The sequence below is a fragment of the Naegleria gruberi genome (genome assembly GCF_000004985.1).
Source record: "Naegleria gruberi genomic scaffold NAEGRscaffold_17, whole genome shotgun sequence".
In the NCBI taxonomy this organism is placed as follows: Eukaryota; Heterolobosea; class Eutetramitea; order Acrasida; family Naegleriidae; genus Naegleria; species Naegleria gruberi.
Window position 1 is genome coordinate 105,293 of NW_003163310.1, and position 13,211 is coordinate 118,503.

A 13,211-nucleotide genomic window follows, 5' to 3' on the forward strand; every position below is an offset into this window, starting at 1 on the left:
AACACGTACTCTACCAAAAATCAATATATGACTATGCTTCACCAAGCAACAACGAATTGACAATTTATGTTGTTGGTATCACTAACACGTATAGAATATTTATTGATAAAGTGAACGTTGAATATCAACAAACTTATCATTAAACTCTTCTCCTCCTTGTAAGAGATATTCTACCATTGTCCACTCCTTGCCCTTCTCCTTATTAAATTGTTCAACTGCTTGTCCATAGAGAACGAAAGCTTGTTGAAGTTTTTTAAGTGAGAGAGATTGATCAGCTTGTTTCAATTTCTCTTGCAATTCTTCCTTACCATAGTCACAGCCATAGGAAGGAGTTCCTGGATGTTGTCTCCAGGAATCTTTCAAAGAACCTGCATCAACTGGATCAAAACCAATTTGTTCAACCAAATCAAAGACAATTGCCTTAGCCTTTTCATCATCTCCTGCAATTGGAAGAGCCACTCTGTGTTTTTTATCTTTGCTTGGCTTGAATTTCAAACTATAGGTTGAAATATTGTTAAAAACCTTAACAACTGATCTTCCAATTGTTTTGGAAACCCATTCACTATGAGTTAATTCAAGTTTATCCAACGATTCAATTGGAGCATCTCTAAATCCTGGATAATAATTATTAGTATCAATAATGACCAAATCTTTTGGAGCATTTCTAAATAAATCCTTTGGTAATTGTTCAATATTTTTGAATGGAATGGTTACAATGACAATGTCTTTGATTGTTTCAGAGATTTGAACTGCCTTTGCTCCTGTTTCCTTTTCAACATCAATCAAAGTTTGAGGACCACGAGAATTTGCAATGACAACTGAATGACCCAAAGCAACCAAATGTTTGGCCAATGCAGATCCAATATTACCTGCTCCAATAATACCAATGTTATACTTTTTGCTCATTTTCTTTTTTGTTTTGAATTGAAAAATTCCCACTCTCTGATCCTCAGAATTTATTCGAAAGTTTGACCGCATTCAGAAATTGTGCTTTTAAGCGATTTGCATAAAGCACGTTTGTCCACCCTCATCAATATTAATTGAAATTTTGAAAGTACTCACTCTCCATAGAGAAAATTCAAACAATTATTTTCAATATTTGAAAGTTTGAATACTTCTGAAGATTTTCACAACTTGTTGTGCCAAGTTTACAATCACTGTACCATAAAGTAGTACAATCATCAACACCATTTGACTTATGATAAACAACTAAATTGACAGTATCATTACCTTCAACACTATACCATAATGTAGTTCTAATAAGTTTTTGGGAATCAAATTGGAAGCAGCTGTTACAACAACATTAATATTACATTGTTTTTATTACAATGACAGATGAAAAAGAAGAGGGTCCTCAACCAGATGAAATGAGCAATTAAAATTGTTGAAACACTTTGAATTTCTCTTTGATTGCTATGAACAATTCCAATTCTGCAAGAAGTGAAAAGTTTGCACTGAGAGTTTGGGATCACTTTCTAGCTCGTATTAAACACTTTCCACTCACAATAATTGGATGATTACAATTAATCTCAGTAGATAAACATTGTAACTTCATGCAACAAGATTTCTGCAACTTTTCGTGGAACTGAACTCTCAGTACCATAAACAATATTTCAAATTTATTGGTGTTATTCCAGCTTTAAATAAAGGATATTCAAGGGTTTGCTTTTAGATACCACGTTTTTAAGAATGGGAAATGTTCATGCCAATGATTTCTTGAAAAAAAGAAAAGAGACCTCAACCAAACATTCATAGAACCAATTGTTCATTTATTAATCACTAATAATAAATCACACAACAAGCAAATAAAAGGTTGACAAAACTAATAACGGTATGCTCCTCCATTAGCCACATTTCCATACGAAGGATAACCATAATTAGAACTGTAAGCCACTCCACCTGGTGTTTGAACACTTTGATAATTACTTCCAGGTTGATAATAATAAGGTGACGATCCATAATATCCTCCACCATATGGATATCCATAGGAACCATAAGCATTACCACCATACATGGAAGGTTGTCTGTATCCACTTGATTGAGCCACAAATGGCACAAACATCATGACTTGAATCTTATCCTTATAGGCGAGCGTATCTGAATTGTACTTATCGAGTGTACCACCTTGTGTTAGATAGGAGGCTCCACTTGGGCCAATGGCTCCACCAGAGGCTGCACCTCCTCCAGCAACAACTGGATATTGAGCATTTAGATGGTGCTGGAATGAAGAAAAGAGGAAAATTAGAAGGAGAAGAAATGAGAATTTGGTTAGTAACATTTTTTCTGTTATTGTTTTTTGAAAGAAAGGTTTCTAATAATGAGGAAAGGATATTTTTGGAAATTGTATAATTATTGGCAGTTAAGACAAAGTAGATATTAATAGATAAGACTATTGCATTATCATAAATTTAATAATGTGGTTGAAAAGTCCTTTGAAAACTCCTTAGAACAATCCATTCAAAAAATCGTAACCCCAGATTCAAAAAATCCAAAAGATTTTTGATCGAGTAAATTCCCTTAATTTCCTTAAACTTTGGAATAACGGCGTACACAGAAGGACAAATTTCCAATCATTCCATGTGATTCACATTCAACTCAGTTTGTAGTTCATTACAAAACATCATCCAAATTCCAAGAATGGCAAATCAACCAGCAAATGTACATTTGGATAACACCAACTCAAATCCTTCCTCTTCCAATTTCTCTCTCTCTCTACTATACTGAAACAACACTCTAAAGATTTGTAATCATCATCATCATCTCCGTTACACAACAAAAACAACAATTTTTAAAAAAATGTCTCAACCATCTACATTCCACCCACAACTCACCGACACTGTATTGATGGTGCGCCCAGTTGATTTTGCATTCAACGAACAAACAGCTGTCGATAATGAATTCCAAAATAGAATTGATGACAAGACACCAAACCAAATTAGAGATGCTGCTATTGAAGAATTTGATAAGAGTGTTTCTGCTCTTCGGGAAGCTGGTGTTCAAGTTTTAGTTTTGGAGGGATCCAAGAAGGAGAATGTTACTAAATGTCCAGATGCTGTTTTCCCAAATAATTGGTTCTCATCATCGGCCGATGGTACCGTTTTTACTTATCCAATGTTTACTCCAAACCGTCGTGCTGAAGTTGAAAGATTGGATGACGTTTTAGCCTTGTTAGATGAAGCTAAATTAAAGGTGAAACGTATTGTCAAGATGCACGAAGAACCATCATCAAAGGCTTTGGAAGGAACTGGTTGTATGGTATTTGATCATTTGAATGGTGTTGTTTATGCAAACATTTCGGAAAGATGTAATGCTGAACAATTGGATGCTTTTGTTAAAAGCACTGAAGGATCAAAGACTAGAGCTGTTACTTTTAAAACAAAGAGTTCAAATGGAAAGGGATTCTATCATACCAATGTCATGTTGAGTATTGGTGAAGAATTTGCCATTGTTTGTTCTGCTGTCATTGTTGAAGAAGATAGAGAAAGAGTCATGTCTGAATTGAGAAAGGCTAGAAAGCTCGTTATTGACTTGACTGTTGAACAAACTGAAAAGATGATGTGTGCCAATGTTATTCAACTTGCTACCAAGACTGGTGGAAAGGTTATTGTCATGTCTGATTCTGCTTATAATGGTTTCACACAAGAACAAAGAACAATTTTGGAAGCTGAACATGGTAAGGCTGTTGTTTTCCCAATCAGTAAGATTATTGAAACCATTGGTGGAGGTAGTGCCAGATGTATGATTGCTGAAGTTTTTAATCCAAGTTTGACACAAGTCCAATAATTTTGCACACAATTTTACAATTTTGAGAGCGTATTAAATAGTTTGCAAACAATTGAAAACTATTATTCTTCAACTGCAATTGCATATTAGTAAGAACAATGTGAAATTACATTGATAATTTGATTAGTATTGAATTATAATACAAAGAGGAATTATTTTCTTAATTGATTTTAAAGATAATCTGTAATCTTTGAGTAAATTTGGTAAATCACTAAATAGACAATGCGCAGATTCAACACGTTCTCCCATCTATCAAGAAATTACAACGGTCAATCAAAGTAAAAAATGTCAACACAAGAAAAAGCAAAGCAATTTGATGAGTTGTTAAAACTGTTGGAAGAATTAAAAAACGATATTCACAATACTACCTACAACACTGGTCATACAAGACCAAATAGTTGGAATTCAGATACAAAACAAAGATGGGAAGAATTAATTGACCAATCAACTAACAAAGTACAAGATTATTCAAAGAATAATGATTTACAATCACAGCATGTTGTGGATTTGGAAAATGAAAATTCAACATTAAAGGAAAAGATTAAAACTCTTGAAAAACGTCTCAAACTCTTGTCTTTGATTTCCGAATCCAATGATGAGCAAGTTGATGAATTAATGACAGAGTTGGCAAATAAGAAATTCTTTGATCGTGATAATCATGATCGTGACTCCAATGAGGGAAATAATGATGGACAAGTTATTTAGTTTGCCATTTACTTATTGAATATATTTCCTCATTCCTGTAAATATCCTGTAAAATTAGTTGAAATAAAGATAGATCGATAAATTTATTCTTCATCTTCGTTTGTTGCTTTATCAGAGAGCAAGAGTCTTCTGTGTTGATAGTTTTCCTTAGCAGAATTTAAATTCTTGTCAAAATACTTGAGATCTGCATCCTTATTAAGCGTGTGATGTAAATTGTAAGTGAGAAGAATGTTTACAAAAGTAGGAAGAAGAATAAATCTAGCTCTTCTCCACAACAATAATAGTGATATCACTTCCAAAGATCTTATGGAGGTATTAATAATATTAACTGTGGTAGGACTGAATTTAGTTCCACTGTAATTTGAACCATTCTCTGAATAATATTGTTCCACCTTTTTACCAAATGGCTTGGAAAGCAATGTTGTGACCATTAAATCAGCAACAGCTGGAACTAGACCAGCAACAATGGCCCACTTTTTAATGTGATTATTGAATTGCTTTTGAAAATAATATTAATGCAATATTCGCAAATTATTCCAATAAAATTATAAAAAACTTACAACAGGTGAATTAGCTCTCTTCTTCCATGAATAGAGGCAATAGACAACAGTAGAAGCCACTTCGAGTGGTACCAAACTAACTCTAGCCAAGAGGGTTTTCATTAATCCATTACCTTCTGTATTCTCTCCAAGATTTAATTTCCCTATCGATTCATTATTCTGTTTCATGAATTCTAATCGCTTGACTGCCTCTATTGAATCCAAATGAAGTCTATTCTCATAGTACTTTTTAATTTCCTCCACAGATCCATCATAATATTGATACAGTAACTTGAGGGAAATATCATGTTGATTATTTTGCATTAATTTTTGAATGACATTGTGGAAATTGGTTGGACATTCCTCTCTCAAAATTTTCATGGCAATCTTGGAGGAGAATAACTTTTCAAGAATTGCCTTAGTGACCTCACTTGTTAAACTAACTTGCAAAGAATCGACAAGACTTGACAAAAAGTCTCTCTTCCAAATCAATTGCTTGAGAAAATAGTCATATCGACACAATGAATAAATAGTAGAAAGAGTTTCTCTCCTCACTTCAATATTAATCTCATCAGAATTCAATTTTTCCACAAGCTTTTCAATATTCAATCCCATCAATGAAGGAAAGCTTCCATAATTACTAGAATTCAATTGTATCGATCGGAGAGTAGTTATTGTTGAATCCATATCAAACCTCTCCTGTTCTATCAATTTCCCAACAAATTGTTTATAGTAAAATAAATAATACATGTACAAGAATCCACTCGTTCCTAAAATTGCTAACAAGGCTACCCAATAATAATTCTTTGGATTTTTCATCATTTCATTCAGGAAGAAGGGAGTCATTTGGATGGATGATTTTGGAAAATAGGCTAGTACTTGTTGTTCCATAGCTTCTATTCCATTCTTTAAATTGTAGACTTGAGAAAGAAATGTTGGAGAGTTCTTTTCTTTGATTAATCCTGTCTGTTTTCGTTCTTCTTCCTCCTTCAATGATGAATCGAGTTGTTTCTCAGGGGGAGTATGATCCTCTTTCTTTATCAACTGAAACAGGGAATTGGAAAATTGTCTTTGATTACATAATGATTGAATTTGCATTCCTTTCATTCTACCATTTCCCGAAGAAGAATGAAACAAGAGCCTCCTGTTATTACCACTCTTCACCACAAACATCATCAGAGATGATTTATTCATTTTTTTAAATCTAAAATTCTTCATCACAATTAATTTTTCTTAAAATTCCTTTCCTCATCTTGTGCCCAATACCAAGATTGTTCAATATGAACAATATGTACTTTGTGATGAACACAAGTTGATTCTCTTATTAACTTTGCAATGTCTTTCACTTCTTCTCAGTGAACAAATCACAAAAGTTTCATAAATCAAAAAAATGCCTCTTCCCGCCAGAACTTCATCTTTTAGACGCGCTGCTTCTATTGTATTATCATCAGTAATCAATAATAATAGATCACCATCATCATCTTTATCATCCTATCAATGTAACAACAGCTTGAAGGGTTGTTCACAATTGGTTGGATCATCATCAAATGTTAGATTTTATAAATATAATTATTCCCAAATATCTGCTGAAGAGATCCGTAGATTATCTGAAGAGTCTTATTCTAATGGACGTTTGCCTTGGGTCACTGGATTGTTGGGAGTTCTTGCTGGATTCGGATTAGGTTACTTACTTGCAGAAACAACAGAAGAACCAAAACTCAAAGAAGCAGGAATTGAAAAGGTTGCTAAAGGCTCATCAAAGAATATTGTTGAACTTTTTGAACAATATGCCGATGTAGATATTGTTGATCCAAAGACTGGACGTACTGAAAAGATGATGAGTCTTGAAGCATTTATCAATTCATTGCTCACTTCTAGACCTGATGCTCCTTCTTGGGTTGCTCTTCCAAGAAGAGATGGAAAATTACTTGTTGACAAGAAGAGAGCCAATGATGAACAATTGAAACTCATTTTCGACTATGCTGATACTGATAAGAATGGATATATTAGTTTTGATGAATATGCATTGTTCATGACCTTCTTGTCATGTTCTGAACGTCAATTACAAATTGCTTTCCAATGTTTTGATTTGGATGGATCAGGTAGTATTGAAGCATCAGAATTCAAAGAATTGATCAAAGCTAGTCGTTTGAGAAAGAGTTCCAAGAAGGATATTTTGGATGATATTGACTGGAATAATAATGGATTAATGAATCGTTTGTTCGGAAAAGATTTGAGTCAAAAGTTATCATTCGAAGAATTTAACAAGTTTATTCACAAGTGTAAAAGTGCTCTCTTAAAGCAAGAATTTTTACAATATGATGTTGAAGGAAATGGTTTAATATCTGTTGAAGCCTTCTCTGAGCTCATGACAAAGAGTGTACATTACAACTCTACTAATATTAGTGATTTCAAGAGACAATTGAATTTGTTGAAAACTAGAGGATTTTTCGCCCCAACTGGACGTATTGATTATGATACCTTCAAGGCATTCAATGATATGGCTAGTCACAGTGAAGATATTGGTATTGCTATCCAATTGATCACATCATCAAGAGGTGGTATGAAGAAGCAAGATTTCAAATTTGCCCTTGAAAGAGTGGCAAAGATTAAGGTTAATGACAGAGTTGTTGATTTGGTCTATGCTATCTATGATAAGGATAAGGATGGCGTTTTGGAATATGATGAATTCATGAGCACCATGAAAGCCAGAAAGGAAAAGATGTAAACTAGTTCATTTGTATAAATATAAATTATGTCTATTCATCATTGCATGGTATGATGATGGTTGACATTTTTGAAATATTAATATTTAATTGTAAATTTAAAATTTAAATGAAATAATTTAAAAATTAAATTGGAAATTCCAACAAATTAAAGAATTATAAATTTATTTCCAAATCATGTTAAAAAATCAAAATATCGCTTATTGTTGCTTAGGTGTTTCAGCTTTAACTTCTTCAACTGGTTCCGCTATCACTTCTTCGGTTTCTGACATTTCTTGTTGTGGTTCGAAGACTTCTTCAGCTTCAACAGTTTCAGTTGTCTTTTCTCTGAGCATGTCTTCTTCATATTCTCTCCAAGTCTTGTTGGTCCAACCATATCTACCCAATCTGTGTTCACCTTCAATTTCTGGAACTTCAACCATCTTTACAAGAACACTTGTTTTTCTATTCAATTCAAGACCGAAACGACCCTTGGCGTGGAATCTCAAAGCTTTACCATACTTTTGCTTATTGACAATACATTCTCTAATCAAAAGACGGTCAGCATTCATTCCGTGAATGTTTTCGGCATTTAACATACAACTACGAATGAAACGATAAATAATTGGAGCAATCTTCTTGTCGCAACTTTGTAATTGTATGAGTGCTTCCTTGGCACTAATTCCACGCAACAATTCAGTGACTTCATTAACCTTCTTTGGACCTTGTTTAATGTTAATTTGTCTGAAAGTAACGGTAGGGAGAGTGTCCAAGAATTTAGGAGTGACTTTTGGTCTATCTCTCCATGTTTGTCTGGTTTTATTTCTCACAACAGGTTCCTTCTTATTTCTTGGCTTGATATTCAATGTTGATGGATCTGGTAAATTCTTCATAATTTCCTCAATATTTGATGATGAAAGGGCGTTGAGTGATACTTGAGCATTTGAGAAGACGGTATTTGTATGGAAGGATTTATTGGAAGTTGTAGTAGAATTTAAAAAGTTGTTGATGGCAGCGTAAGCCGATAAAGAAGGAGTGGTGTTATGATGGAAACAACATGATGAAGAAACAATCTTGTTGAAGACAGAGTGAGAGGATAAAAATTTTTTCATTTTTTTCAAACTTTACAATATTTTTTTTATTGGCTGAAAAATTAAATTCTTCTTTTTATATTGTTTTATGTAAATTCATTGAGGAGAGAGATAATTTTATGTTTGATTATTGTTTACATATGATTCAATAGTTAGTAATAATTAAGAAATTATTTTTCTAACAAGTATTTTTCGGATTCCCGAATTTTTTGTTCAACAATTTCTTCATCCCCTATTACTTAGAAAAATATTCAACCTAGTCCATTCTTCAACTCGTGCGCTTTCATACTTCATAATACATTCAATACCAACAAGACAAATATTATATGGTACAAGCATTACAATAATAAATAATAACAGGTCAAATATTGTCTCCAGGATAATAATCAAGCGTTTTCCGAAACCTAATTGCGCAACAGAATCAAAGGCTTGTGAATTTAAAAAAATGTCTCTTCTCGGATCCCTTTTTTCAAGCCTTTGGTATGGCTTCATGTGGTAGGTATCTAATCAAATTGATGCATTGTTCATACAGATGATTGTTGTTGCTTTTGAAAACCAACGATCCATTATTGTTGTTGTTATTCTCTCTTGTTGATTATTATAGGCTCACTGGTGTCATCATTGGTGTCATGATTTTGTTCAAGGTTCTCTTTATTATTTATTGCAAGTACTTCCCTAATGCTGATCTCAAGAAGAGATATCAAACTGAATGGGCTATGGTTACAGGTGGTAGTTCTGGTATTGGTGCCAGTTTGGTTGAAAAGTTGTTGAGAGACCAAAAGATGAATGTTGTCATTGTTGCTTTGGAAGACAAGTTGTTGACTGATTTCACAAAGAAGATGCAAGAAACATACAAGGACAGAAAGGTTGTTGCCATTGGTGTCGATTTGAGTAATGATAACCCAGAAACTGGTTACATGAAGTCTATCATTGAAAAGACCAAGGATATTGATATTGGTTGTGTTTTCTGTAATGCTGGTTTCTTCAGATTGGCTGGTTTTGATAAGGTCAATATTGAAGATCACATGAAGCAAATTGAATGGTAAGTTTTAGTAATGATCATATTTTGATCTAATTCCGATGATTATTTCACACCAAAAATTTTCACATCAAATCATGAAAATCAATAATTGAAAACAATCGTTCTAATAGTAATACTCTCTCATATGTCAAGATTACTCACCACTTCTTCTGCAAGTTCAAGCAACAAAAGCACAAGAAGCTCATTTCTATGACTTGTAGTTCTGTTTCTTACTTCCCAGCCCCATTCTCTGTCATGTATGGTGCTACCAAGTCCTTCTTGAACAGTTTTGCTTCTTCATTGGCCATTGAAGGTATTGCCAACAATATTGATATTTTGGCTTATAATCCTCAATACACTCGTTCTAACTTGTATGCCAACTCTCCAAAATTGAGTGTTTTGGACTTTATGGCTTTGATTGGTTCCGATTGTGATGATGTTGCTCAAGAAATGCTCAACTCTGTTGGTAAGGTTAATTACAGAGATCAAGGATTGTACTCTATCTTTATGAAGATCTTTGGTGGTATTGTCTTTGACATGAACTGGTTGTTCCCATTGATGGCTATGGGTGTTTCTATGGCTCCTGAATTCAAAAAGTTGAACTAAATTTTTGTATTTTATTGAGTGGATTTTTATTTCTTTTATTGGAATTTAAATGGAATTTTATATGAATGTTAAATACTAGATAATGGAAAGGAAAGGATCAATTACTATTGATTTAAAAACACGTGTTTCCTAATTTCTTGAATTCTTTACAAAAAAAAATGCAACCACTAATACCAGAAAAGCAATCATTTTCATTATTGATTTTATTTTCCTCCCTGTTGGTCGGATCGCTGACCATCATTGCCTCACTCGTTAATTCACATGTTCCCAATCCGTACATGGATGAAATCTTTCACATTCCTCAAGCTATTAAATTCGTACAGAATAGATTTACAGAGTGGGATGACAAAATTACAACTCTGCCTGGACTTTATTTATTTTCCTACGTGTATGAACATTTGGGAATGAATATTTCATCGATAAGGAGTTATATGGGAACGAGTGCATCATTCCGAAGCTTGAATTTAATATTTACCTTGTTGATGTTTATTGTTTTGGGAGGATTATTGAAAAATTATGCAAAGGCTTTCAGATTGACACTCTTTCCATTGACTTATTTCTTTGCATTCTTGTATTATACTGATGTTGGATCGTGTTTATTTGTATTACTTTCTGTATATTTTGCAAGGAAGAATCAAATTGCATTGAGTGGACTCTGCTCGCTTATTGCTGTTTTATTTAGACAGAGTAATATTATTTGGGCATTTTGGATTGTATTGTCGAGTATTATTGAGTCATTTGAAAGTACTGATGTTGAATTCAGTAGTGGAAGTATTTTTACTCAATCGAGGAAGTTTATTGGAGGATGTTTGACTAATTTCTTCTCAATCTTGATCAAGTTTTGGAGTTTTGCATTGCTTGCAATTGGATTTTTAGCATTTGTAAAATGGAATAATGGTCTAACTGTTGGGGACCGTTCCAATCATATTGCCACAACACATGTATCTCAATTATTTTACTTTTTCTCATTTGTCATGTTGATGGAGCCAGGTATTATCTTATTCAGATATTTGCTGAGCTTGAAGAGTGTCATTATTGGAAAATGGAAAATCATTGTTCTTAGTCTATTAGTATTGACACCAATTTTTATTTACCTATCGTTGAATTACAGTTATGTTCACAAGTTTATTTTGAGTGATAATAGACATTACATTTTCTACTTGTGGAGAAGGCTATTCAAGATTCATATCATTCCAGAAATTCAACTTGCCGAATGTATCAAATTTTCTCCAATTTATGTACTTGCATTGTTGATTATTATTGCAGAATTGAGAAGAAACCAAAAGAGTTCCCTATGGATTGGAACGTTCTTGTTTTGTACGGCATTGAACTTGATTCCTCTTCCATTGATTGAATTCAGATACTTTATCATTCCATTCATGATTTTAAATTTGAATACAAGCAGCAGTGACAGACAAGAATTTGTCAATATTTTGTGGTATCTATTAATTAATGGAGCTACTTTGTACATGTTCCTTTTCAAACCTTTTGTAGGACCTGATGGAAATGAGGCAAGATTCATGTGGTAAAATATATGAATAAATGTCAAGTTGTTTGTTTGAACAACTATTTCAGAATATTATTCTGTTATTCCCATTTCAAAAATATATTTAAAATCCTTCTGCTAGAGGATCATCATCGTCATCAAAGTCATCGTCCATATTCATTGAGGACATGGATTTCTTCTTGTCATTCTCCTCTGTCTCTTCCAATAATTTTAGCTTGTTCACATTAGGACTAGCTCCAGGGTGGAGTGGATTCTCCTCGTAATAGTGAGATAGTAAATGAGTTGGGGTTTCACTTGGATGTTTTGGAGGTAAATCTTCACTCACTTGAAGTTCATACTTTTCCACATTTTCTTGAGAAAATTCCTTATATTTGGATCTGTCAGCTTTGGTTGCCAGGTAGTGATCCGATTTCAAGTGGTGACACTCTCTGCAAAGCTCTGTTTCAGGATTCACAATTTTTGGATTGTAAACATACAGCTCACTACCCTCCTCTCCAACAGGCCAAGATTGAAAGAGTTGACATGCACAACTACTCACGGAACAAGCACCTCGATATGGATCACAATCAATTTCTGGAACAAATCTTTCAGGTTCTCTCCAACCTGGATGCCAATTCAGATTATATCTCGATAAATCATTCCCAAATAGAGCCAATTTTTCTGGGAATGCCTTGGAAATTTTCATTTTAGCCTCAACAGCTTGATCTAGAAGAATTAATAATTTTCTCTTCTTTTCCTCAAACTCTTCTTTTGTTTCTGTTTGGTCAACTCTATCATTTGAGAGCAATTCCAATAAACTGTCTTGTTCCTCATCATCTTTTTCAGATGAAGGATTAACTTGCTGATGATTCTTTGGAATTAAAATTGGATTAAATTCAGAATGTTGATGATTGGAATTTGTAAAATTATTTTCTTGTTCCTTTTTGAAGAAGAATTGATTATTGAGTGAAGATTGAATTTCTGGTTTTCTCTCATTATTTTTCAATCCTCCTCTATTTAAATCATTTCCGAAATACCAATCTAAATTGTTGGATCGATAATTTCGATTCTCGCTCCTATTAATTGTATTGTTGGATTGATGAGTGACCACCCGTTGAGTATGATTCAAACAGGTTTGAAGTGGTATTGAAAATACATGTCTAGCCAACACTCCAAGTCTCCTCCCAGTAACACTTTGATTCAACGCTTCCTTGTTGCTGTTATTCATTGATAAAGCCTTTAATTTGATGAAGAAATATTTTTAAAACATTTTTT

The 13,211-nt window shown here is 33.4% G+C and overlaps 10 protein-coding genes across 10 annotated transcripts; 5 read left to right on the forward strand and 5 right to left on the reverse strand.

The window, feature by feature from the left end:
• Positions 1-99: 99 nt before the first annotated feature.
• Positions 100-906, reverse strand: NAEGRDRAFT_66125 (uncharacterized protein; the record flags this gene model as incomplete). Its single annotated transcript, XM_002678562.1, has 1 exon — positions 100-906. The coding sequence occupies one exon, from the start codon at positions 904-906 to the stop codon at positions 100-102; it is 807 nt and encodes a 268-aa protein (XP_002678608.1).
• Positions 907-1,822: 916 nt separating this feature from the next.
• Positions 1,823-2,278, reverse strand: NAEGRDRAFT_66126 (uncharacterized protein; the record flags this gene model as incomplete). The annotated part of the gene is made up of 1 exon (XM_002678563.1): positions 1,823-2,278. The coding sequence occupies one exon, from the start codon at positions 2,276-2,278 to the stop codon at positions 1,823-1,825; it is 456 nt and encodes a 151-aa protein (XP_002678609.1).
• Positions 2,279-2,796: 518 nt separating this feature from the next.
• On the forward strand, positions 2,797-3,783 carry NAEGRDRAFT_66127 (uncharacterized protein; the record flags this gene model as incomplete). The annotated part of the gene is made up of 1 exon (XM_002678449.1): positions 2,797-3,783. The coding sequence occupies one exon, from the start codon at positions 2,797-2,799 to the stop codon at positions 3,781-3,783; it is 987 nt and encodes a 328-aa protein (XP_002678495.1).
• A 285-nt stretch (positions 3,784-4,068) lies between these two features.
• NAEGRDRAFT_66128 (uncharacterized protein) lies at positions 4,069-4,488 on the forward strand (the record flags this gene model as incomplete). Its single annotated transcript, XM_002678450.1, has 1 exon — positions 4,069-4,488. One exon carries the CDS (start codon positions 4,069-4,071, stop codon positions 4,486-4,488), a length of 420 nt encoding a protein of 139 aa, XP_002678496.1.
• Positions 4,489-4,746: 258 nt separating this feature from the next.
• NAEGRDRAFT_66129 (uncharacterized protein) lies at positions 4,747-6,125 on the reverse strand (the record flags this gene model as incomplete). Its single annotated transcript, XM_002678564.1, has 3 exons — positions 4,747-4,791; positions 4,818-4,985; positions 5,049-6,125. 3 exons carry the CDS (start codon positions 6,123-6,125, stop codon positions 4,747-4,749), a joined length of 1,290 nt encoding a protein of 429 aa, XP_002678610.1.
• A 292-nt stretch (positions 6,126-6,417) lies between these two features.
• On the forward strand, positions 6,418-7,755 carry NAEGRDRAFT_66130 (uncharacterized protein; the record flags this gene model as incomplete). Its single annotated transcript, XM_002678451.1, has 1 exon — positions 6,418-7,755. One exon carries the CDS (start codon positions 6,418-6,420, stop codon positions 7,753-7,755), a length of 1,338 nt encoding a protein of 445 aa, XP_002678497.1.
• Positions 7,756-7,953: 198 nt separating this feature from the next.
• On the reverse strand, positions 7,954-8,844 carry NAEGRDRAFT_48138 (uncharacterized protein; the record flags this gene model as incomplete). The annotated part of the gene is made up of 1 exon (XM_002678565.1): positions 7,954-8,844. The coding sequence occupies one exon, from the start codon at positions 8,842-8,844 to the stop codon at positions 7,954-7,956; it is 891 nt and encodes a 296-aa protein (XP_002678611.1).
• Positions 8,845-9,268: 424 nt separating this feature from the next.
• On the forward strand, positions 9,269-10,467 carry NAEGRDRAFT_79284 (short-chain dehydrogenase/reductase; the record flags this gene model as incomplete). The annotated part of the gene is made up of 3 exons (XM_002678452.1): positions 9,269-9,318; positions 9,428-9,865; positions 9,976-10,467. 3 exons carry the CDS (start codon positions 9,269-9,271, stop codon positions 10,448-10,450), a joined length of 963 nt encoding a protein of 320 aa, XP_002678498.1. The 3' UTR covers positions 10,451-10,467.
• Positions 10,468-10,608: 141 nt separating this feature from the next.
• On the forward strand, positions 10,609-12,312 carry NAEGRDRAFT_79285 (alpha-2-glucosyltransferase; the record flags this gene model as incomplete). The annotated part of the gene is made up of 1 exon (XM_002678453.1): positions 10,609-12,312. One exon carries the CDS (start codon positions 10,609-10,611, stop codon positions 11,977-11,979), a length of 1,371 nt encoding a protein of 456 aa, XP_002678499.1. The 3' UTR covers positions 11,980-12,312.
• Positions 11,558-13,176, reverse strand: NAEGRDRAFT_79286 (uncharacterized protein). Its single transcript, XM_002678566.1, has one exon. It carries the CDS (start codon positions 13,162-13,164, stop codon positions 12,061-12,063), a length of 1,104 nt encoding a protein of 367 aa, XP_002678612.1. The 5' UTR covers positions 13,165-13,176; the 3' UTR covers positions 11,558-12,060.
• Positions 13,177-13,211: the final 35 nt, after the last annotated feature.

Coding starts and splice junctions, on each gene's coding strand:
- NAEGRDRAFT_79286 (XM_002678566.1), bottom strand. CDS start 13,164: ATGAATAACAGCAACAAGGAAGCGTTGAATCAAAGTGTTACTGGGAGG.